The sequence below is a fragment of the Eschrichtius robustus genome, chromosome 7 (assembly GCF_028021215.1).
Source record: "Eschrichtius robustus isolate mEscRob2 chromosome 7, mEscRob2.pri, whole genome shotgun sequence".
In the NCBI taxonomy this organism is placed as follows: domain Eukaryota; kingdom Metazoa; phylum Chordata; class Mammalia; order Artiodactyla; family Eschrichtiidae; genus Eschrichtius; species Eschrichtius robustus.
Window position 1 is genome coordinate 111,015,615 of NC_090830.1, and position 25,890 is coordinate 111,041,504.

The following is a 25,890-nucleotide window of genomic DNA, read 5'->3' on the forward strand; positions in this document are numbered from 1 at the left end:
ATTCTGAGAAAAATGGTTTCACCTAGTCAAATGCCCACTGATACTCAGAACACCTAATGTATGCCCTATGTTAAGTGCTTGACATGCTTATTTCATTTAATCCTACAACAACCCTATGTATTAGGTGCTATTATTTCCCAGTCTCAGAGGGCCGAAGTCACTTTCTCAAGGTAAACAACTAAGGGAGCCAGGATTCAAATGCAAATCTGTTTGCCTCCATAGTAAACTAATTCTGTTCTCTTTTAAGGACAGCACTATATCCAAAAGGTAGAAGTTACAGGAGGGAAAACTTAAGTTTCATAAAAGGCAGAGATTCCTAACCATTAGTGCTTCCTATTAAGAAAAGGACCACACTTCACAAACATCATTTTGCTCCTGAGAGTGTCAGCAAAGGACCATCTGCTGAGGATCACGTGGAAGGGGTTCCTGCAATGGGCAGTGGCTGGCCTTCCTGGATCCTTCCTTTAAGATCCAGTGAAGGAGTGGAATTGCTCTGTGTGTTTCAAAAGGTAACACAAGGCCAGAGAAAGGGAAGGAACAGGGAGGAATCAGAATTTGTGTCAGTATATCAAATGTCAGTATGTCAGTACTTTAACACCTTTTAGGTGTAGTGAGGGCCTCATTCCAGGAAATTTTCAGACACTGCACAATGACTGCATGAGAATGCTATGAAAGGGATTCAGAGACCAGGTGGCCATCCATTACAGAGAATCTGATTTTTTTTCTCTTAGACAGAAACTAAATTCTCCTATACACTATATCATGCCTTTTAACCTTGGCTTCAGATCAAATTCACAGTTGCTGAATAATAACGATAATCACCACTACTGACACTTATTATTCACCAGGCTTTGAATACATTGACTCCCATAATCCTGGAAAAAACCCTCATAAAGTAGGAACTATCTGTATTTTATGCAGATAACTGAAATCCAAAATGTTATTAAATAACTTGTCCAAAGATCAGATAGCAAGCAGGTAGGCTTGAATTCAAACTCAGGTCTGATTCTCTCCAAAGACCCTGAATTTAGCCACTGCTCTACATTATACTAACATATCACTCTACTACTCAAAATCCTTCTGATTAGGGACCTGACTCTCCTTCCAAAGGTCAATCCAAATGGTTAGGATTGTGCACGTTTATAAGGTGTCCTTATAAGAAAACTATTTGAAGAGTTCAATATCTGAGTCAGGAGGCAAATTATGAAAGCAGTTGGTAAACTCAAAAGATCAGCATCTTAAAAGAAGCTTCAGGGACTTCCCTGGTGGTGCTGTGGTTAGGAATCCGTCTGCCAATGCAGGGGACACAGGTTCGATCCCTGGTCCAGGAAGATCCCACATGACGCAGAGCAAAGATCCCACATGCCACGGAGCAACTAAGCCCATGCGCCACAACTACTGAGCCCGCATGCCACAACTACTGAAGCCTGTGCACCTAGAGCCCGTGCTCTGCAACAAGAGAAGCCACTGCAATGAGAAGCCCGCACACCGCTCACCGCAACTAGAGAAAGCCCGCGCACAGCAAAGACCCAACGCAGCCAAAAATATATAATAAATTAATTTTAAAAAAAAAGAAGCTTCAAATTTCTTCATTCTGGTATAAATGAATAAATGTATATAAATCTGTATGAAGAATCATACTCTGACATAGATGAGTCTCAAAGAAGGAAAAAAATCACAGGCATAAAAATGTTACCTGGGTTATTTACAATATCAAAAAATTACAAGCAACCTAAATGGCCTACAGAGAGGCAATAAATTATAAATAATTATAAATAAATTATATCACTGAGCCACTTAATGGAGTATGATACAGCCATTGAAATGGTAATAAAAGCAGAATGCAAAATTGTTTCACTGCTATCATTACATTTAAATATTTTAAAAATATTAAATATATAAAACCTTAAAGGAAAATTGGACTTTTTAATGAACAGTATAATAGGCAGATTTTATTTCTCTTCATTCCCATGGAGTTCAATTAATGCTATAATAATAGAACATAAAAATAATAAAATCATTTTAAAAATGTTTCCACCTATTTGTTTTCAAGTCACAGGATGAAATTTCCAGGTGCTGGATGCTATACTGGGCTTTGTGACTACTTCCTAAGACCCTCTCTTGGTTCATACCATGATTTTATTTGAGGTATCACACCTCTACTAATCATCTCACATATGTTGCCGGGTGCTGAATCCACAGCTGGCTCTAGGACTTGGACAGGGAGCTCAGGGCTAAGCTAATCCACAAATACTCTTCCCTTGGTACCATTATCAGTTCAGCGGTGGGCATGTAATCCATTTGAGATCAAGGACTCATGAAGAGAGATTTCTGGAACATTTTGGGACCTACTGTCTCTTACCAGATACGAATAAGAAAGCCCCAGATGATCCAGACTTAGCATGAAACTGATTGTGCAGCTGACAGAACTGAATAACAGAAATAGGTGTCTTTGATGATGTCCTTAAGCCACTGGATTGATCAGCCCTGAGCCCTGCCCTCCTTTGGACTTTCATTACCTAGACAAAAAATTCCATTCAGGTTTAAGCCTGTTTTCACTGGATTTTATTTTATTGTGACGTATTCCTTACTTATAGGAAAACCATGACATTTTCAAAAAGATTACATTATTTCTGAGGAAAATGGAGCTAGAAAAGCTTCTGCTACTGTCTGAACGTCTCTAGAGGGCTGTGGATGACTTTAGCATATCTGTGACAAAGTCTACATTAATTAAAATACATTATTACCCTATATTGAAGAGGGCTTGCTGACTAGGTCAACTGATGATGATATTCTAGGAACATGCCTACCATTTATTTCTCAAAGCTTTCTGAACTATATTTTTGGGTAAAGTCACATTTCTAGAATATCATGAAATTTATACACACAAACATTCATATGTGTGTTTATAAATATCTATAATGTACATATATGCACACATATATGTATGTATAGAGATACATAAATATATATATGTATGTAAATATATATCCCTACTCCTAAAAATTGCCTTTATAGAGTAAGGATATTATACAGATTTTAAGGGAGGCAGATATAAAAAACAGTCAAAAGAAAAGTAGCTCCAATCTTTAACATTGCTTTTATCCATTATGATATTCCCTGTTTCTTACATAAAACCCAACAAAGCCAATTCTTCCCAGAGTTAGCATCTTCTTATTAACTGGTGTGCTCTTTCTTACTCACAATGAGAACTACTCAATCTATTTGCGTTTTCTTCTTTGCTTTGGTTTCCAGGAACCTCAGGCTTTGTTCTCACTTGCAGTGCATTTGTTTATCTTAAGTTATCTTCCTCCCCTATCTCTTCCCACGTCTTTTGTTAAGTCTTTTTATTACAATTCTAAAGGGTTATATTTTATTGTATCTGTGTTTTAAAAACATATATATATATATATATATATATATATATATATATATATATATATATATTATTTATTTATGGCTGCGCCGGGTCTTAGCTGCGGCATGCGGGATCTTTTTTTTTTTTCAGTCATGGCATGCGGGATCTAGTTCCCTGACCAGGCCCTGAATTGGGAGCGCAGAGTCTTAACCACTGGGTCCCTGTATCTGTGCTTTTTAATGTAAGTGGCTCAGATTCCTTTTGGACATAGGTGGGGCATAAGTATATTGTAATTAAATAAGTGTGAGTGTAATAATTATTATTAATCATCATCATCGTGAGCTTGAATAATAACTTGATTTTATCCATTCCAATGTTTACAGTAGAGACCAAATATTCTTGTCCTCTTTTTTGAATTGCTGGAAGACCTTCCCAGCTCAGAGCAATAAGAAGTCAGCAGTTGCTTTGTGCCTCTCCTTTCCCAGGTGATTGCCATACAGGTTATCATCAAGTTGCTGAGCTCCTTCCCTGTCCCTAATTACTATTTAAGGGAACATAGCCATCCTTTTCTAACAGCACTCTTTCTGAGCAGGAACGAGATGCCTTCTCTCAACTAACTGACAAAGAACCTTGAAGAGCTGGGGTGCTTCTGCCAGCAAGTGTATAATTCCTTTGTGTGTCTACACTACTCCTCTGTTGGAAACTCTGTGCCTTCAAGTGTTTGACACGCAAAAGCCAACTGCTCTTTCCTAAGCTGGCTAGCTCTGAGGAAAAGCATTGAGGATGCTTCTCTAGAAAAATGGAGGTCTCTTTCACCCCAATCCCAGCCCTGGCAGTCATTATGTGGATAGAACTTCCACTGTGATATCAGTCCTCCAACTGTTGAAGAGTTGGAAGTTCCTTGGGCTTTACCAATTCTATATATTTAACCAACAGGTCCTCTAATGGCCTTTTCCTGAGCCTCTCTTATCACCTGGCTTGCTGAGAAGCTCTCTGAAATATCTTTACCTATTTATTAGGACACTGGATCCCATTTGGCTTTGGTCATGTAAATAATTTGGAGGGAAATAAGGTGTATGATTATCCCTACAGGGTGAGTCTACTATCTTGTGAAATAAAATACAATGCCCTGAAACTCACCCTTCTTAATGCCTCCCCAACAGCTTCTGATGATAGTTTCACAATAGCTTAGCTAAACACTTTAATACTCACTCCTGATGGAAAAGAACCAGATCTCATCAGCTTCCATTATGATTTATGTCAGGGAGGTTATGAGTTCCTTGATTTCTCCAGGTTCCATTAGCTGTTGCTGCTCCCATGCCAAACTATGGACACGATTTATTCTCCCCCTACCTGGCACAGACTGCTAGTTATTCCCCAGTAGCTTTCCTCTCCTTCTTGCATAATAATATAATTTTATCTAGGGGCACATGGCTGCCCAACTGAACACCACATTATCCAGCTTCTCTTGCAGCTAGGTATAGTGACCATTTGAATAAATTTTGGACAATGGAATACAAGTGGAGTGATATGTTCCCATGTACATCTCTGACTTATGTCCTTAAAAGGAAGGAAAATGCTTTCCCTTTCTATTTTCCTACTTCCTGTTGGCTAGAGCATGGACGTAAGAGCAGGAGCTGGAACATGAGACAGACGCCATATGTTGAGGATGGCAAAGCAATAAGGTAGAATGAGCCTGGGCCCCACATGACTGTGGAGCCCCACATTAGTCCAGGGCTCCTTATACCTCAGATTGTTACATGGCAGAGAAACAAGCTTCTATCTTATTTAAGCCACTGTTATTGCAGCTAAACCAACATCCCAACTGAAGTAATTCATATGAATACATCCATATCAGAAGGGTACTTTGCAAAAGGAACTTTTCTAAGAAAATTAGGATAAGCATAGAGGGAAGAAGAGTTGAAGTCAACAAGCTGTTAGCACAAAATTCCTATCCTAAGAAAAGCCAAGTCTAATCTCAGGCCTCTTGGTTAAAACCATTTACTGGATACACAGAACATTTTTCCTTTTCTTAGTACGATGTCGCCTATTAAGAAATTCTTTTGTTGTCAGGACTTCCCTGGTGGTCCAGTGGGTAAGACTCCACACTCCCGATGCAGGGGGGCCAGGTTTGATCCCTGATCAGAGAATTAGATCCCGCATGCATGCCGCAACTAAGATCCTGCACGCCGCAGTGAAGATCCCGCAACTAAGACCCAGTGCAGCCAAAATAAATAAATAAATAAATAAATAATAAATAAGTAAATAAATAAACAAATAAATACAAAATGAAAAAGTTTTTCAAAAAAAGAAATTCTTTTGTTGTTCTTCTTCTTGGGCAATTCCTCCCTTCACGCTCTTCTTTGCTTGCCATTCCACCCACACATTCTGATTAATGCTATTGGATCATCCAAAGTTGGATTCCAAATACCTTATGGTTCTTAAGATGGAGAGTAGGCAGAAGAAAGTTGGGACCTGGAAATGAGGGAAGGGTTAAGTCCTCAGAGTGTTCACTGAAGGATTTCACATCAGTGTATCTAAGAGAATACAGCTGAGAGAACTATATCACTCACAGCTGCCTTGGTAACTAAGCATTATCAAGTCTTTTAGGACTTACGTTGAGAGGATTAAAGTTCTAGAGAACCTATGACTACACATGGCCCATTTTTTCGTAGGATATCAGATTCCCGGCCACAGGGTTATGAGTTGCTTTTGAAGGAATTCAATCAGGCTGAAGGTGATCATTCTGAGAAGTGGAAAACGAATCCAAGAACTGACTAGTGATCCCCCTAAAATTTCTGACAGCTCTGAGATCTTATGACAAGGGTAAGAAAGACCTATAAAAATGTGTCCATGCTGAATCAATTTTGTAACAGATCATCTCAGGGGATGAAATACTGAAAAAAGATACTACATGACTGGAGATGGGACTAGGGAACAGGCCACAAGAATATACTTGTGATTAGCTGCTGGAATTTCTCTGTTCTTTTCAATTTCTTAGTGCAGATGCAAGAGCGAGCAAAAGCAATTGATTCTTATAGATTTAATATAACCTTAGCCGATGGATTGTAAACTGTTACATGGTTTCAGAACCACTTGAAGCGTTTATTAAGACAGCAGTTAAACCAGGAGGTCAAAGGCCCGGAGGAAGATGGATGGTCTTCTTCAGGGCCATCCTGGAAAGAAAAATACTGCCCCCCAAATAGCATAGTTCTTGTCCAAAAACCTCAAGACATAGAATGAACTTCAGCAATATCAGGAGAGATATATAAGACATATATAGCTTTGGTCTCTAAGAAGAAGGGCACACTGTTTCAAGAGAAGATGCCAACTGGGGTATAACATAAGAGACCTGCCTTAGTATGGGTTTTTTTTACTGGCTGATGAGTCAGAAGTGGTTCTACACATATTCTCCTAGAAGGTTACAGAGGAAGACTGTGCTTGCTCTTATCTGTGTTTCCTTGAAAGATTTTGCCTGAGTTCTCCCAGAGACTGATCATCTTGGAAAACGCCAAGGCCATGGAGAGTACTATAGACCTGAGGTTTAAAGACTTTGCTGCCTAGGACTTCCCTGGTGGCGCAGTGGTTAAGAATCTGCCTGCCAATGCAGGGGACACAGCTTCGATCCCTGGTCCGGGAAGATCCCACATGCCGCAGAGCAACTAAGCCCGTGCGCCACAACTACTGAGCCTACGCTTTAGAGCCCGTGAGCCACAACTACTGACCCCATGTGCCACAACCACTGAAGCCCACGAGCCTAGAGCCCATGCTCTGCAACAAGAGAAGCCACTGCAATGAGGAGCACGTGCACTGCAACAAAGAGTAGCCCCCGCTCGCCACAACTAGAGAAAGCCCACGTGCAGCAACGAAGACCCCACCCAGCCAAAAATAAATAAATTAAATAAATTTTTTTAAAAAATAAAGACTTTGCTGCCTATATCTAACTACACCAAAGAGATACTTAATACTAAAACTGAGGAAGCATTAAGAGAAGAACCCTTGATGTTAAAGGGTGCCATGGCTAGAGTCCTTGAAAATGTGGACCCAGGAAACTCGGGAAACCAGGCAAGACATACCTAAACCACATATTTAGGGGTTACCCCAATTATGATGCCACCATTTCACACATTGTCCTTATAAAAGATTACAGAAAGGTGACTAAGGTAGTAGAATTGGTAATGAGTGATTTCACTGCAGAGAAGCCATGGATTTCACCTGTAATTTTGCAATCCAAGCTGCATGGATCAATGATTCCGTGAAGATTGTAGGATAATCAATACCATGACCAAACCATATGTTCATCCAATGCCAAGAATTGATTCTCTCTGGAGTTACAGGGTCTGTTAAGGGTAGCCCATCATTGATTGGCTCATGTGATACTGCAAAATAAAAGCAGTCCAGGAAAAATGTACGAAGACAGCTTCAGACACGCAGATAAATGCATCACCTCCTTTACTGCAGGGCATGCGCACCCAGTACACAAAAGGAGGCTCTCAAATTGCTCTATAGAAAGGGAAGACATATTTAAGTAATCAATATATGGATTGATTTTTAAATCATTTAAATAGAGACCATGTCATTATCGCTTTGAAGGGCGTGAACTCCTTGAAACACATTATCAAACTTTTCCTATGTAAGTTGGTACAACTGAGGCAGGAGATAGATGGGCTCCAGGCTAGACATTTACAGCTGGCCTCCTGTTCACACTTCCTGGGGTAAGAAGAAGATGGGCTCCAGGCCAGACATTCATTACTAGCTCCCTGTTTACATTTCCTGAAGCAAGAGACAAATGGGCTCCAGGACTACATACTTATGACTGGACTCCTGTCTATATTTCGAGATCTGCACCTCATAAAAACCAGCAACAGAAATAGGGTAAATAACCGGACATTGGACATTTTTATGGCAGGGACAGAGTGGGACTACACCCTGTTAAAAGATCAATAGGTCATATATTTCCCATCCTTGGGGCAAGGGAAACATTGAACATGTTCAGAAAGGCTCCTTGGGGGTCAAAAAGGAGGGGGCACCACCCCGTAATATGTGATGCTAAGGCCATCCCATAGGCCTCTGGCTGTAATCCATCTTGGAAGAAAGTTGCGCACGCATGCTGGGGAGGCTCCTAAGGCAGGTCAGGTGTGGAAAAAGCAACCAGATAATTGGCCAAAGGTAAACAAAGACCCAGAAGAACTGACCTATATAAATGACTTAACCGCCTCTTTACTGCACTCCTCCTCATTAGGGAGGATGTCCCACCCTTTCTCTCCAGGTGTGCATCTCTGCCTTGCTTCTATCTTAACTAAACAAACTGTTTCTCTGTGTGCTCTCCCACTTGTTGTTGTGCTATGTCTCTAATAATAAACTTTGTACCTGTTTTTACAGTTTTGCCTCTGTGAGAAATGCATTTTTCACTGGGGGCAAGAGCCAGGGGGTGTGGTGGCTAGGTTTCCTAGTTTTCATCCAGGCTACCCAGGTTCAATTCCTGGGCAGGGAATTAAGATCTCGCTTCACACCACCACTCATTGCTGCCTCGCCAAGATCACAACCACTATGGAAAACAGTATGGAGGTTCCCCAAAAAACTAAAAATAGAATTGTCATATGATACAGCAGTCCCACTCCTGGGCATATAGCCAGACAAAACTCTAATCCAAAAAGATACATGCACCCCTATGTTCATAGCAGCATTATTCACAATAGCCAAGACATGGAAGCAACCTCAACATTCACCAACAGATGAATGGATAAAGATGTGGTATATATATACAATAGAATATTACTCAGCTATAAAAAAGAATGAAATAATGCCATTTGCAGCAATATGGATGGACCTAGAGATTATCGCTAAGTGAAGTAAGTCAGAAAGACAAATACCATATGATATCACTTATATGTGGAATCTAAAATATGACACAAATGAACCTATCTAGGAAACAGAAACAGACTCACAGACATAGAGAACAGACTGGTGGTTGCCAAGGGGGAGGAGGTTTGGGAAGGATGGAGTGGGAGATTGGGGTTAGCAGATGTAAGCTATTATATATGGAATGGATAAACAACAAGGTCCTACTGTATAGCACAGACAACTATATTCAGTATCCTATGATAAACCATAATGAAAAAGAATTTTAAAAAAGAATGTATATATATATATATATATATGCATAACTGAAATACTTTGCTGTATAGCAGAAATTAACACAACATTGTAAATCAACTTCAGTTAAAAAAACAAAACAAAACACACCTTCCCTGGGGCTCAAGAACCAAAAGTGAACAATGTTTCCCTGGAGTTCCCATCAGAGAGAGCCTTTCAAAGAAATCTCAAGAAGCTGTGTCAGGGACAGGAGGACAGGGAAAGGCTACGGACAGTGGACCAGAGAAAAAAGTCAAAAGGAAAGAAGAGTCAAATACTGTGGGCAGAGGTAGGTGAGAAGAAAGCAAAGTGGACCAGAGCTGGGGAAAGAGACGAGAGAGAAAAAAAGAGATGCTGGGAGAGTCAGGCCAGGATACAGAAGTACCCAGCAAGAAGCACTGCCCCTGATTCCTGCCTTCACTGCAAGCTGGCAGTTCCTGGAAGATATTTTGAAGTGTGTTAGTTTCTACGAAGTACATCAAGAGAACCTCCTACACTGAGATTATTGCCACCAGCCATCAACACCTTGGGAAAGCCTCCTACACTTCCCACCTTTGGTGGACATTTCATCTCTGTTTACACAGACCGCCTTCTAGTGTAAACCAACCAAAGCCTCTTATCTAAAATTTATGTATATTTACATGTGCCTAGAAAATGGCTGAAATGATATACATCAAGCTATTAATAGTGGTTAATAACAGTGGCCCTATTGGACTTTTTAAAACAAGGACTATGCATTAGTTAAAATTACATTTTCCTCTCATACTTGCCCTTCCAGACTCAGCAAAGCTCTTGCATTTCCATAGTCTGAGGTCTTAGCTGGCTCTTGCTGCCTCCTTCGACTCCTGCCTCCTCCAGGCTGAAAGCCAGAGTTGTTAAAACAAACAAGCAAGCAAACGGCAATGACTTTAGGCTTCCCTGGCATTGACTCTGGGCCTCCTCGGATGTGAATGGTTGCCTGCCTCTGGGACCTGCAACAGTTCCCAGGTCTCTCTGACCATTTTGCCCCTCACATCTTGCCATGGTCCAGAGCACTCCTTCACCATTACATTCATCACACCACAGGTCACTGTTGGTTTACATGTCCACCTCCTTTGCTCCTTGAAGGCAGAGGATGAGTCTCTCTATTTCAAACCCTTTAACAGTTGGCCTAGGGCCTGACACATAGTAGGACTTCATAAATGTTTGAACGTATGAATGTATGAGTACCCAAGCTCTCATTGTCTCACCTGTCCTTTTCCTTCATGCTGTGAAATAATCTGCTCACCTTTGAGAACCACTGCCCTATGCCTCATTTCTGTGACTAGCACCTCCACCCAGACCTGAGAATCTGCCTGAACTTAAAACCCTAGACTTCCTGCTGCCACCACTCCATAGTGTAAAGAGATCATTATCAATATTATTATAATCCCTTACCTGTGTACCACATTGCATAGTTTTCAAAGAGCTTTTCCATGCAATATCTTGCTATAGCCGGTCAGCCATGGCCTGATTGTTCCACCTTACCCATGAGCGGTTTCCTATGAATCATGAAGTTCAGAGTTTATATGAATAGCTCAGGATCATTCAGCTGGTGAGAGGCAGAGTCAGCACTCAGACTTGTGCCTTATGAGTACGTGCTACGTGTCCTTTCTCTGGCCACTTACACTGGTGGTGGCCCAGATTTCATCAGCTAGTGCTGCCTGCACTTCTGTGCTTGACTGAAGCATGGTGCGAAAGAACCCAGAGGGTTAGTGGCAAAGGAAGAGAGTTGTAGAAATGGAATAAATAAATAAATTTGAATTTTAAAAATCTGAGTTTAGTGATGTCTCACTTCCTCTATTCATGCTATTGCTACTCTTGTTGCTTTATGGTTTTTGTTTTGCTTCTTGAGGGTTCTTCTTAAAAACCCTTTCCCTGATCCTAAGATCTAGCACTTAAATGTACTACTGTACTTCTAGTGACCAATGACAGTCCCACATGGGGGAAACTAAATGACAAGTTGTCACTCAGCATTGGACAACAGGATATGTCCAGGCCCACCAGTCTTGTAATAGTGATCCATGCCCTGGAAATTCTGGGACACCAGGGAATTCTGCTATAGCAAATATAGGTCAAAGCCTGCTGGTAGGGCCTAAATCCCTATCGTTTAAGTTGAACTGACTCAGATCACCTCACCCTAGTACTAGAAGGACTTCGTAATTCTCTGGGTCTGGATAGGCCAAGGGTAACTGAGTGTGCTGAGGCATGAAATCATCATCCCATGGCCATTCTTAATCCTTGGCAACCCCTTCTAGAGGGCTAATCTTTCTGATCCTTGCTAAGCATTATCCTGGTGTTTTCAAACAGACCTTGGGCTTCCGGTGGGTTAAACTTTACATTTCAATATTTTCCAAATTTATGGAAATGATGTGGAATGACAACTGATATTTATTGAAAGCCCACTATATGCCAGGCACTGTAATAATAAGTACCTTATTTGTTTTCCATCAGTCTCACAAAGGCAGACATTATCCTCATTTGAAATACAAGGATAACACAACATTGCAAATTAACTATACCCCAATAAAAAATGTTTTAAAAAGGGGGACTTCCCTGGCGGTCCAGTGGTTAAGACTCCATGCTTCCACTGCAGGGGTCACGGGTTCGATCCCTGGTCAGGGAACTAAGATCCCACAAGCCGTGCAAAAAACAAAGAAAAGAAAAGAAATACAAGGAAATCAAGGCCTCCAGAGATTTAAGTATCTTGACCTACATCTTGTCAAAGGCACGTGTCTAGTAACTGGTTGTACCATCATTTGAAGCAAGTCACCTTATTCCAGGTCCCATGCTCTCTCCGTCACCACTGTGCCTTCACTAATGTTATGATATTATGTGACCAATTATCTTCTGCCATCATTACAGCCACATGGAGGTTAGGGGCTCACCCACAGACATTTCCTGAACATCCAACATCTTTCTGTTCCTTTCTTTGTTAATTCCAGGTATGCTCAGTCAAGAAAGACATATCCTATGATGGTTTCTCAAAAAATTAAAAATAGGACTACCATATGATCCAGTAATTCTACTCCTAGGTATTTATTCAAAGGAAATGAAATCACTATCTCAAAAAGATATCTGCTGAGAGGGCCATTTGCAGCGGGCGCTGGAGGCTGTGTTCGGCAGGCACTGCGAAGACGTGCGCAGGAGTGAGGCCCCCGACCGCTGCAGCCCCTCGCCGCTGCGGTCACCTCGCTTCTCCGCGTCTCGGTCGGGACCCGGTCAGCCCGGGCGCCGCGCTGCCGCCCGGACCGGCCCTCCAGCAGCTCCCGGCCCCCGGGAGCCCCGCCCGGCCGCTCGCCCGCAGCACGCCGGCCGCACAGGTCCCCGGAGCCGGGCCGAGGGCGGGCGGCATCCCCATGGCCTCCGCCGGGTGGCGGGACGGCTCCGGCCAAAAGAAGTACCGGCTCGTGGTGGTCGGCGGGGGCGGCGGGGGCGGCGGGGGCGGCGGGGGCAAGTCGGCGCTCACCAACCAGTTCATCCAGTCTTATTTTGTAACGGATTATGATCCAACCGTCGAGGATTCCTACCCAAAGCAGTGTGTGATGGGTGACCGGGCAGCCCGGCTAGATATTCTGGATAAAGCGGGACAAGAGGAGTTTGGAGCTATGAAAGAACAGTATGTGAGAACTGGCGAGGGTTTCCTGTTGGTCTTTTCAGTCACAGATAGAGGCAGTTTTGAAGAAATCTGTAAGTTTCAAAGACAGATTCTCAGAGTAAAGGATCGTGATGAGTTTCCAATGATTTTAGCTGATAATAAAGCAGATCTGGATCATCAGAGACAGGTAATGCAGGAAGAAGGACAGCAGTTAGCACCGTAGCTTAAGGTAACATACATGGAGGCGTCAGCAAAGATTAGGATGAATATAGATAAAACTTTCCATGAACTTGTCCAGGTTATAAGGAAATTTCAAGAGCAGGAATGTCCTCCTTCACCAGAACCAACGAAAGAAAAAGATAAGAAAGGCTGCCACTGTGTCATTTTCTAAGAATCCCTTGAATTTTAGCTACCAATTTCCAGGAAAAGCCCTCATCTTCTCCCTCTCTCCTTACAGTTTACATCACGTTGGTACCTTTCTAGCCTTAGATAAATGATCACCGTGGTAACTTTAGACCAAGAAGCTGGCTAATCCTTTCCATGAAGCTAATCCAATGGTCATTCAAGACAGATTTAAAGGAAACACTAAGGCTGCTTCAAGGATTATCTGATTCCTTTAAAATGGATATCTATATACACAGACACATTCTTTTTTTAAGGACTTACTTTTAATAGGGATGAATCAGTTTTGGAACCTAAGCTGTTTGCCAAGCTGAAGTCAGATTGTGAAATAACTTTTAACTTCTGGAATCATATTGCCTACTGTTACTCTAAATAGAAACATAGGGAGTTTTGTTTTTTTGTTTTTTTTTTTCCATTGTATATCCTTGCCTCCTTTGTCATAGATTAGTTGACCATAGGTGCGTGGGTTTATCTCTGGGCTTTCTATCCTGTTCCATTGATCTATATTTCTGTTTTTGTGCCAGTACCATATTGTCTTGATTACTGTAGCTTTGTAGTATAGTCTGAAGTCAGGGAGTCTGATTCCTCCAGCTCCATTTTTTTGCCTCAAGACTGCTTTGGCTATTCGGGGTCTTTTGTGTCTCCATACAAATTTTAAGATGATTTGTTCTAGCTCTGTAAAAAATGCCATTGGTAATTTGATAGGGATTGCATTGAATCTGTAGATTGCTTTGGGTAGTATACTCATTTTCACAATGTTGATTCTTCCAATCCAAGAACATGGCATATCTCTCCATCTGTTGGTATCATCTTTAATTTCTTTCATCAGTGTCTTATAGTTTTCTGCATACAGGTCTTTTGTCTCCCTAGGTAGGTTTATTCCTAGGTATTTTATTCTTTTTGTTGCAATGGTAAATGGGAGTGTTTCCATAATTTCTCTTTCAGATTTTTCATCATTAGTGTATAGGAATGCAAGAGATTTCTGTGCATTAATTTTGTATCCTGCAACTTTACCATATTCATTAATTAGCTCTAGCAGTTTTCTGGTGGCAGTTTTAGGATTCTCTATGTATAGTATCATGTCATCCGCAAACAGTGACAGTTTTACTTCTTCTTTTCCAATTTGTATTCCTTTTATTTCTTTTTCTTCTCTGATTGCTGTGGCTAGGACTTCCAGAACTATGTTGAATAATAGTGGTGAGAGTGGACATCCTTGTCTCGTTCCTGATCTTAGAGGAAATGCTTTCAGTTTTTCACCATTGTGAATGATGTTTGCTGTGGGTTTGTCATATATGGCCTTTATTATGCTGAGGTAGGTTCCCTCTATGCCCACTTTCTGGAGAGTTTTTATCAGAAATGGGTGTTGAATTTTGTCGAAAGCTTTCTCTGCATCTATTGAGATGATCATATGGTTTTTATTCTTCAATTTGTTAATATGGTGTATCACATTGATTGATTTGCGTATATTGAAGAATCCTTGCATCCCTGGGATAAATCCCACTTGATCGTGGTGTATGATCCTTTTAATGTGTTGTTGGATTCTGTTTGCTAGTATTTTGTTGAGGATTTTTGCATCAATATTCATCAGTGATATTGGTCTGTAATTTTCTTTTTTTGTAGTGTCTTTGTCTGGTTTTGGTATCAGGGTGATGGTGGCCTCATAGAATGAGTTTGGGAGTGTTCCTTCCTCTGCAATTTTTTGGAAGAGTTTGAGAAGGATAGGTGTTAGCTCTTCTCTAAATGTTTGCTAGAATTCACCTGTGAAGCCATCTGGTCCTGGACTTTTGTTTGTTGGAAGATTTTTAATCACAGTTTCAATTTCATTACTTGTGATTGGTCTGTTCATATTTTCTGTTTCTTCCTGGTTCAGTCTTGGAAGGTTATACCTTTCTAAAAATTTGTCCATTTCTTCCACATTGTCCATTTTATTGGCATAAAGTTGCTTGTAGTAGTCTCTTAGGATGCTTTGTATTTCTGCGGTGTCTGTTGTAACTTCTCCTTTTTCATTTCTGATTTTATTGATTTGAGTCCTCTCCCTCTTTTTCTTGATGAGTCTGGCTAATGGCTTATCAATTTTGTTTATCTTCTCAAAGAACCAACTTTTAGTTTTATTGATCTTTGCTATTGTTTTCTTTCTTTCTATTTCATTTATTTCTGCTCTGATCTTTATGATTTCTTTCCTTCTGCTAACTTTGGGTTTTGTTTGTTCTTCTTTCTCTAGTTTCTTTAGGTGTAAGGTTAGATTGTTTACTTGAGATTTTTCTTGTTTCTTTAGGTAGGCTTGTATAGCTATAAACTTCCCTCTTAGAACTGCTTTCGCTGCATCCCATAGGTTTTGGATCGTCGTGTTTTCATTGTCATTTGTCTCTAGGTATTTTTTTATTTCCTCTTTGATTTCTTCAGTGATCTCCTGGTTATTTAGTAACGTATTGTTTAGCCTCCACGTGTTTGTCTTTTTTACGTTTTTTTCCCTGTAATTCATTTCTAATCTCAGAGCGTTGTGGTCCGAAAAGATGCTTGATATGATTTCAATTTTCTTAAATTTACTGAGGCTTGATTTGTGACCCAAGATGTGATCTATCCTGGAGAATGTTCCATGCGCACTTGAGAAGAACGTGTAATCTGCTGTTTTTGGATGGAATGTCCTATATATATCAATTAAATCTATCTGGTCTATTGTGTCATTTAAAGCTTCTGTTTCCTTATTTATTTTCATTTTGGATGATCTGTCCATTGGTGTAAGTGAGGTGTTAAAGTCCCCCACTATGATTGTGTTACTGTCAATTTCCTCTTTTATAGCTGTTAGCAGTTGCCTTATGTATTGAGGTGCTCCTATGTTGGGTGCATATATATTTATAATTGTTATATCTTCTTCTTGGATTGATCCCTGGATCATTATGTAGTGTCCTTCCTTGTCTCTTGTAACATTCTTTATTTTAAAGTCTATTTTATCTGATATGAGTATAGCTACTCCAGCTTTCTTTTGATTTCCATTTGCATGGAATATCTTCTTCCATCCCCTCACTTTCAGTCTGTATGTGTCCCTGGGTCTAAAGTGGGTCTCTTGTAGACAGCATATATATGGGTCTTGTTTTTGTATCCATTCAGCCAGTCTATGTCTTTTGGTTGGGGCATTTAATCCATTCACGTTTAAGGTAATTATCGATATGTATGTTCCTATGACCATTTTCTTAATTGTTTTGGGTTTGTTTTTGTAGGTCCTTTTCTTCTCTTGTGTTTCCCACTTAGAGAAGTTCCTTTAGCATTTGTTGTAGAGCTGGTTTGGTGGTGCTGAATTCTCTTAGCTTTTGCTTGTCTGTAAAGCTTTTGATTTCTCCATCAAATCTAAATGAGATCCTTGCCGGGTAGAGTAATCTTGGTTGTAGGTTCTTCCCTTTCATCACTTTAAGTATATCATGCCACTCCCTTCTGGCTTGTAGAGTTTCTGCTGAGAAATCAGCTGTTAACCTTATGGGAGTTCCCTTGTATGTTATTTGTCGTTTTTCCCTTGCTGCTTTCAATAATTTTTCTTTGTCTTTAATTTTTGCCAGTTTGATTACTATGTGTCTCGGCGTGTTTCTCCTTGGGTTTATCCTGTATGGGACTCTCTGCGCTTCCTGGACTTGGGTGGCTATTTCCTTTCCCATGTTAGGGAAGTTTTCGACTATAATCTCTTCAAATATTTTCTCTGGTCCTTTCTCTCTCTCTTCACCTTCTGGGACCCCTATAATGCGAATGTTGTTGCGTTTAATGTTGTCCCAGAGGTCTCTTAGGCTGTCTTCATTTCTTTTCATTCTTTTATCTTTAGTCTGTTCCGCAGCAGTGAATTCCACCATTTTGTCTTCCAGGTCACTTATCCGTTCTTCTGCCTCAGTTATTCTGCTATTGATTCCTTCTAGTGTAGTTTTCATTTCAGTTATTGTATTGGTCATCTCTGTTTGTTTGTTCTTTAATTCTTCTAGGTCTTTGTTAATCATTTCTTGCATCTTCTCAATCTTTGCCTCCATTCTTATTCCGAGGTCCTGGATCATCTTCACTATCATTATTCTGAATTCTTTTTCTGGAAGGTTGCCTATCTCCACTTCATTTAGTTGTTTTTCTGGGGTTTTTTCTTGTTCCTTCATCTGGTACATAGCCCTCTGCCTTTTCATCTTGTCTATCTTTCTGTAACTGTGGTTTTTGGTCCACAGGCTGCAGGATTGTAGTTTTTCTTGCTTCTGCTGTCTGCCCTCTGGTGGTTGAGGCTATCTAAGAGGCTTGATGGGAGGCTCTGGTGGTGGGTAGAGCTGACTGTTGCTGTCGGGGGTTTTTTTTAAATGTGAATTTTTGCCTATCTCTAAAAATGTTGATGTCAACTTTAGTTAACCTTAAATACACTGAATTGAATCCACAAAAGTGAGACCTCTCAGACCTTTACTGATGCTATAGCCTTTGTTTTCCAGTGGCCAAAATACCAAAATGCCTATTGTATTTATAGGTTAAAAACTGCGTGTAAAGCCTTTAATATTATTCCTAAAGATAATATTCTATGTGGCCAAATATTTGGACTCATTCTGGACTTAGTCATTTTAGTGTTCTTGGTTTTTTAATTTAACCCTTTTCACAGCCATGTTGAGAGTAAAAATAAATAATTCCTGTCTGTCTTCCTTTTCAAGTATTTCTGGATAAGCGTTTCAAAAAAACTAAAACTGTTTTTGTTTGTAATATAAAATATGGAATTGATCTTTCCAGGGTCAAAGATGATTAATGTTTTGCTATATACTTTTATACATTATTTTCTTATCAAACCAGTTAACAAGTATTTTTATATGTTTGTAAGCAAATATGCTTTCACAGCATACCTTGTGTATGTGTAAAGATAAGTACTTAATTCTCACTGTGCACTTTTAGCTGACAAAGGAAAAAAAGTCAAAACTACAGAAACTGTGGTAGAGCCTTACATGCTGTTCTGGTCCTGGTTGTACCCACCTTTGGCCAGTCACATAGCTACTCAAGAAACCTTCCCAATAGAGTACAATGGGATGAGAGTCTGAAATCACTTCCTATATCCCCTACTAGATATTGACTGTTATATAAAGTAGTAAGTGGTAAAACTTTTAATTGACAATTAGTATAACTGTGGATAACATCTGATTTTGTTTTTAATTCTGTGGATTGTGTTTAAACAATTCAAAAGTATGTTCCTGATTTTGAGATACTAAGTGGTATTGCACAGTTGTCACTTTACTGAATGTGTACAACAGTTCCATGAAGTTTTTAAAGCATACCCTTGAATAGCTTCAGGTGCTAGAATTAAAATTGATCTGTTATCACACACACAAAAAAAGATATCTGCACCCCTAAGTTTATTGCAGTATTATTTACAATAGCCAAGACATGGAAACCACCTGAGTGTCCACTGATGGATGAGTGGATAAGGAGAAGGTGATGTGTGTGTATGTGTGTGTGTGTGTGTGTGTGTGTGTGTGTAGAAAGAGAGAGAGATATTGTATGATCTCACTTATTTGTGGAATCTTAAAAAACAAAGAAAACCAAACAAACACCAAAAAACAAAAAACAAAAACAAAACAAGAACAAAAAACCCCCCTGAACTGATAGATATAGAGAACAGATTGGTGGTTACCAGATGCAGGAGATGGGCAAAATGGGTGAAGGTGGTCAAAACATAAAAATTTCCAGTTATAAGATCAATAAATCCTGGGGTACAGGGCTGGTGACTATAGTTAATAATACTGTATTCTATATTTGAAAAGTTGCTAAGAGAGTAGATCTTAAAAGTTCTCATTACAAGAAAAAAAACTGTAACTATGTGTGGTGATGAATGTTAACTAAACTTATTGTGGTAATCCTTTCACAATATGTAAATATATCAGATCATCATGTTGTACACCTAAAACTAATACAATGTTACATGTCAATTGTACCTCAATTTAAAAAAAGACATATTCTTCCTGATCTCCAAGCTTACTTCAGCCCCTCCTGTTAATGCAAGATTCCACCAATCTATGGACAGAACCTTAAAATTCTCTACAAGAAAGCAGAGTGAACAGAGGCAGGCATTTCCTTACAACCAGTAGCGGATAAAGAACATCCAATTGACGTTAGTTGGTGTGTAGATACAAGTCACCAAAGGCCAAGGGTCTCTGCCCTCCTCCCCAGCTCCATGGTGACCAGACCCAGCCTTGTCTTGGCTCAGAGCCGCTCCTATGGGGGGGAGTGGGGGCAGTCCCAGGTGCACCTTTGAGATAACAATACTGTCTCCTAAAACAAACAGCCATTGTTTCCACACAAAGACCTTCAATGATTCCTCCATCAACAAAAGGCTACAGCCATCACACCAAGAAGACAAAAGGCTGGAAGCCCTTAAAGAAACAGCATGACAGTGGTAGGGAAGGGGTGGAGGCAGGAAGATCATTCTCCAGCACTTTCTCTGCCCAGTAATAGGACTGACTCCACCCATCAGGGACCGTTCTGAATTACTGATCACTCCTGGACTATTCATAATGACAATAATAACAGCTTCCTAATCTGTCGAACGGAAATAATAATATCTATCCCTTACAGGATCACTGTCAGGATCAAATGAGATAATAGGTATGGAAGCTCTTTGTAAGGTTTAAAGGGCTGCATGACTGATATGCTTATTATGAAAAGATCGATGGTTCACCCACAATGCCTGCATTAAAAAGATAGATCTATTTTAGCCAGATGAGACTCCAAATAGCCCTGGTGTCTAGACCCACCCAGTTCCTAGAGTAAAGCATAAGGGAGAAGAAATGTGGTCAGTATGGCTGACCACTATAGTTTACTAGGGCCCATCCCAGGCCAAACTGCTGTGCAGGTGATGCCTGACTTAGTTGACTGTTCTTTCCAGCCCCAGGAACCCACATCCTGGAAATAAGCCCTTTGATGGTTGGTCCCTCACCTAAGGTCTAATGTGCCAAACTTCACCCCCAATCTTCTTCTTTGCCTGTCTTCAAATATACTTCTTATGCAATTTACACAAAAGTAAATACACATAGTATATTAAAACATGAGAAAATTGTCCATCCTCACTAGTAACCAAAGACCAATAAATTAAGGTAAATTGTACTATGTTATGCCTATTCAGTAATAAAAAATATAAATAAGAATATCCAATGTTAGTGAAGTTGTGACAAAAATTGTTATGATCTTACAGTGCTAGCAACATAATAAATTTATATGATTGCTTACAGAGGCAAAATGACAACACATAGCAAGTACCAAGAATACATTCCTGTCTTTGTAGTAATTTTCTCTCCCTGGAAATTCCAAGGAGATAATTCAACAAAAGTGGTGAAAAAAAGCAGCAAGCATAGATATATTTACCTACTCTAGGCAAATATTGAAATAACAAGAGAAATGCTTTGGTTAATTGTGGTGTGACTGTAGTCATTAAAATGAAAATATAAAAACAACTTACAAACATGAGGAACTATGATATAATTGTAAGTGGAAGTGTACAATATGATACAACTAGGCAAAAGTATGTTAATACCACATATATTCTCTACATTTGCTTATGTACTATAGCCCTTTGGAGAGCCAAAAAGCTATAGAAATATCTAAGTGGGATTTTTTTTGCCCTGAAAGAAACTACTTCCACCCCTTTTGGGGCTATATCATCCCCACTGAGAATATATAGTCTAGTTGCAGGTGGCCAGAGCTCAGGGAGGCTGAGGAAGCTGAGATGCCAGACAGGTGAGGTCAGGACCCTGGAGAGCACCAAAGAAGCCCTCCTGAGACCATGTCCAAGGCTCAATGTTGCCTGAAGATTAGCCTGAAGGAAGGAAGGGGCTGGGAGAGCATGGGGCCTAGGAAACTAGTTTTAGTAGTATTTTATTATGTGTTGTAGGAACCATCAGAATGTGAAGGGCTCCAAATTCTCTTTCATAAGAATGTTCTTGAGGGGGCTGGCAGTTTGTGCTTATAACTCTTCAATGGCTCCCCACAGGGTCCTCAGGATAGCATCCCAATTCCTTATCGTACCTTATAAGACCCTTCATGACCCGCCCCTGCTTAAATGGTCAGCCTTGTCATCTTTTACTACTTTGTTCTTCAAACTCTCTGCTCCAGCCACACTGATGCACTCTCACTAAACCATGCCCTCTGTCACTTCTGGGGCTTGGCACATGCTGTTCTGTCTCCCCAGAAACTTCCCTTGTCTTTACCTCTCTTTCAGGGAGCTAAATTCTCCTCATTTTTCAGATTTTAGTTTAGAAATTATTTCCTCTGCATGTCCTCATATATTCCCCAAATCTGGATACAACTGAAGTAACAGCATCACAGAACTCTGAACTGGTCAGACTGACTACGGAGTACTTTGTCCATTACTGGGCATCATATAGATCAGGCCTAGAGACAGGCAAGCAGGATGGTGAGCATTATGGAATATTTTTTACTATATGCTAGGCACTGAGGTAATGACTTCATGGATATTGCCTCATGTACCTTATGTAATAATCCTATTGGATTGGGTAGGTACAGATGAGAAAACTGAAACTCAGAGAAGTTAAGCAACTTACTCAAGGTCCCTCACCTGGTAAATGGTAGAACCTGGTGTTTGAACCCAAGTCTGTGTAAATTCAGAGCCCATGCCTTCAATCTCCGCATAATACCACTTCTGGAAGCCATATTATAATGACTGGTTTAGTGAGAAACTAGAAGGTAACTAATCCAGGGAACATATTACCAAGGAGAAACATGATAGCCATATTCAGTCACAGTTGAAGGGTTGTCACTTCGGAGAGTAACAGGGAAGTAGATGGCTCAATAGAAGGAAGTTCTCAAAAGGAGAAGATGAGCCCCTGAAAGGCTCAAGGATCAGTCATCTCTGTATATCTCAGTCCAATGTCTGGCACAGAAAGGGGAGCTCAGTGGATGAAAGGAAATAGGGCTTCCCAACAGTAGAAGAGCTGCCCCATGAAAGAGTGAAACTCCCATGGATGTTCCCACGATGGGGCTGCTTGGTCACCTGACAGAGCACCGCAGGAGGGATATTGGAGAAAGGATTTCTGCATCCTTGAACTAGATGACCTCTAAAGCTCCTGGCCACTCAAGGATTCTGTAATTATTGGACTGAGTCCACGACTCAGACTTTGGCAAGCTACAGACCATCTAGTATTTGTCAGTGCATTGAAATCTCAAAAAGTAGAGAACACAAGTGGATAGGACTTCTGGGCTCCCAGAACTTAAGCTTCCCACCCTGAAGCCAGAATGGTTCACTCTAACTCTGGGGAGCTAGAAACCTCCCAATCTTGCTCCAAAGGCTAACCTGGAAATGGAGATATTCGAGTCATTTATAGAGAAAGGCTCTGCCTGCAGGTTACAGCTGCTGTCACAGGATCTGAAAAAGGAGAGAAACACTCCTTCCTAGCAGATGGTTGAGACAAAAAGTCAATATGTCAACAAATGAATTTCTGAGAGTCATTGCTGAAAGGAGTCAAATGGGCCCCACAAAATGTACACTGGTTTGACTGTTGTTCCCCACGTGCTCTGCCTCCTCACTCCATGCTGATGGCCTGTGGTAAACACGCAGAACTGTCCTGTCTATCCCCACAGAGTGAGTCCCAACAGAGTACAACCAAAACAAGTGTTCAGCTTTCCTAGAGGGCTCATACACATGTGGATAGCTCACAAAGATGATGAAATTTTTAACCAAAACTTATATAATCAGACCTTTAGATTCTACTTGCAAACGATTCATGCATCCTAAAAAGAACAGAGGCTTCTGTGGGGTATAAAGCCACCTAGTAATGGAGGCACCTTAGTTGTAAGGTCCAAGCTGCAACTTCAATCAACACACGCATACACACACAACTCTATGAAACTAGCCAAAATTCACTTGTGCAAAAATTTAAAGAAGCAATTAATAGATAAGCAAAGCATGTTTATCTGTAGGCCTTATAGCATCTCTTTGGTCCACCTTTATTATTATCTCCAATTCTTTGACTCTATTCCTCCATGGTTCACCGATCTATTCACTTGCTTCTCTCAACTTAGAGACCAAACCTTCCCAGCTTATATCTATAGATAGATCTTCAGAAAAGCTTCCCTCGAAGCCTGTGGCATGGTGCTCTTTCACATGGGAGAACCTTAGCTGCACTGACTACCACACCATTTGCATCTTTAATCCTTTTATTAGGGATCTGAGCTCTAAGGCCTGCTGAATCTTCTTCCTCCTGCCTCCAAAGAAATGTGGATCAGACCTAGTATAATAACTCTGTGAAACCCACCAAACTATTTTTTCTGAACAGAAAGGAGTGTCTTGGGACTTCCCTGGTGGCACAGTGGATAAGAGTCCACATTCCCAGTGCAGGGGGTCCGGGTTCGATCCCTGGTCAGGGAACTAGATCCCACATGCATGCCATGGCTAAGAGTTCACATGCCACAACTGAGGAGCCCGGGAGCTGCAACTAAGGAGCCTGCGTGCCACAACTAAAACCTGGTGCAACCAAATAAATGAATAAATAAATAAATAAAAGAAAGGAGTGTCTTCCACTCTTTACAGAAGGGTAAAAACTTCCACCTGCTAATAGAAAACAGTGGCTGTTAAGTAGATATCAGGAACTTGAACTTAAAAAGTGGATTCCCCTTGTAACACTTGACGAAGTAACCTGTATTAAAAGTTTTCCAATAGTCTGCCTTTTTCTCCTGAACTCAGTGACAAGTTCTTTTTAATTAAAAAATCTTAAGCTGAAAAGGTATAAAATAGAATGTTATTATTGATATAAAGATCCCAGGGCACAGCCTGCTCATACAGATGGAGGCTGTACCCACAGATGTTGCCCACAGAGGTGTGTGCCCAGTTGTTGTACACATAGATGTTCTCACACACAGATGTACACAGAGACAGATGTTACTCACAGAAACAGATGTCCACCAGGAACATGACGTACACCAAAAGCTCCCGCAGGGTGGTCTTGACATAAAGTTCCCGGTTCTCAGCTGTGTTCTCAGTCAAGGTTGTTCCCCAAAGTCCTAAGGGAGGGACATTGGAAAGATGCCCAGGATTCCCAGCAGGAGGGTTGCTTCCAGTTACCCTACATTTCAGTCCCTGGACTTTATTCTCATTTCCACGCCAGCCCTTTTACCTGTCACCTTATCCCAGGTGGGGCAGTCTAAGGCATCATCACATCCATGTCTTCCCTCAGACTAGCTCCCTCATACTCTTCTGGGTCCCCAAGAGATGACTATGCCAGGCTTTCCCTCTGGGAGACCACTAGACTAGCCTCTGTACTCTGGGGCATTCAGCTCTAACACAGACCATTCACAAACCTCAAAGACACACTGAGATTCCACCTCTTCTTCAGACTGTATTCCCTTCCAACAGCTTCTGTGGACCCCTTCTCCTGACTCCAGTATCTCAGGAGAACTCTCCCCCACAGGTACCTCTGATGCCACGACAGATCTGAAGGCAGCAACTGGACACCAAGGTCTTGTGTGCCTTCTCCTGGGGTCCATCTTCAGGCTTCTTGGGTTGGGGTTGAGGAGGCACCACACTGGAGATGGTACAGATCCTCAGTGTCCCACGCGGGGAGGGGGCGCCACTGTAGGCGGGGTTGTCCCAGGCTCTGCTCCCCAGCTTTTGTAGCTCCTGCCCCTTGGGACATTGCACAGCATTCATGGGGAATGAGGCAGGAGACCTGGCACCTCAGGTACCCACTCTCACCTGGAGAAAGAGAGAACAAAGACACAGCCCAGCCTAGCCAGCAGAGGGCAAAGGAAAGGGAGCGTGAGAGCAGCTGGTCTCACACAGCCTCTGTCTCCTGCCTTTTGTAGGGAGAAAGCGGTGCCTGTTCAGGGGAGGGAGCAGAGGAGAAGAAGGGTGGGGAATGACCATCAATCCTATCAGGGGCTCTGCCCCTGTCTTGCTGCAAGTGCCGGGGCCAAGAAGAAAGGGAGTGGGAGGGAACTGGGAGCCAGGGGCTTGATGGGGAATAGGAGGTTGTGGAGACTGGGGCTGGAAGGAAGGAGGGGTGAGAGAGGTGAATGCTGTGGGGAGAGGAGGGCTGCTTGCAGATGGGGCCTGGGAGGGATGGTCCTGAGTCAGACAGAAGAGGTGATGAAAGAGCAATGGGTGGGGCTGGGAGGAGTGGGAGGCTGGCGGACTCCACAGCAGGTCTGAGTTCATGTCCACTAAAAGCTCCTGAAAGGGCCGCCATGGATTGGGGTGGGGACCAAGGGCAGGCACAGGAGACTGAAAAGTGTTGCCTCCCTCCCAGGCTCAGCCAACGGTGTCTGAGGCTCTTTTACTGTCTCACCTGGAGCTGCCCCCTCTCCTACCTCATTCCACCCCCAAAGCTGGGGGAGAAGTATAGTGGCAGGAGGACCCCCTGCTTCAGATACTTAAGGGACA

General features: G+C 41.4%; 1 protein-coding gene and 1 pseudogene across 1 annotated transcript in view; one reads left to right on the plus strand and one right to left on the minus strand.

The window, feature by feature from the left end:
• PKD2L1 (polycystin 2 like 1, transient receptor potential cation channel) overlaps nucleotides 1-25,158 on the minus strand; it is a 36,337-nt gene extending 11,179 nt beyond the window's left edge. The window contains 2 exon segments of the mRNA XM_068547904.1: nucleotides 24,399-24,512; nucleotides 24,924-25,158. Coding sequence (XP_068404005.1) covers nucleotides 24,399-24,512; nucleotides 24,924-25,158 — 349 coding nt within the window.
• LOC137767763 (ras-related protein R-Ras2 pseudogene) lies at nucleotides 12,871-13,500 on the plus strand (annotated as a pseudogene).
• Nucleotides 25,159-25,890: the final 732 nt, after the last annotated feature.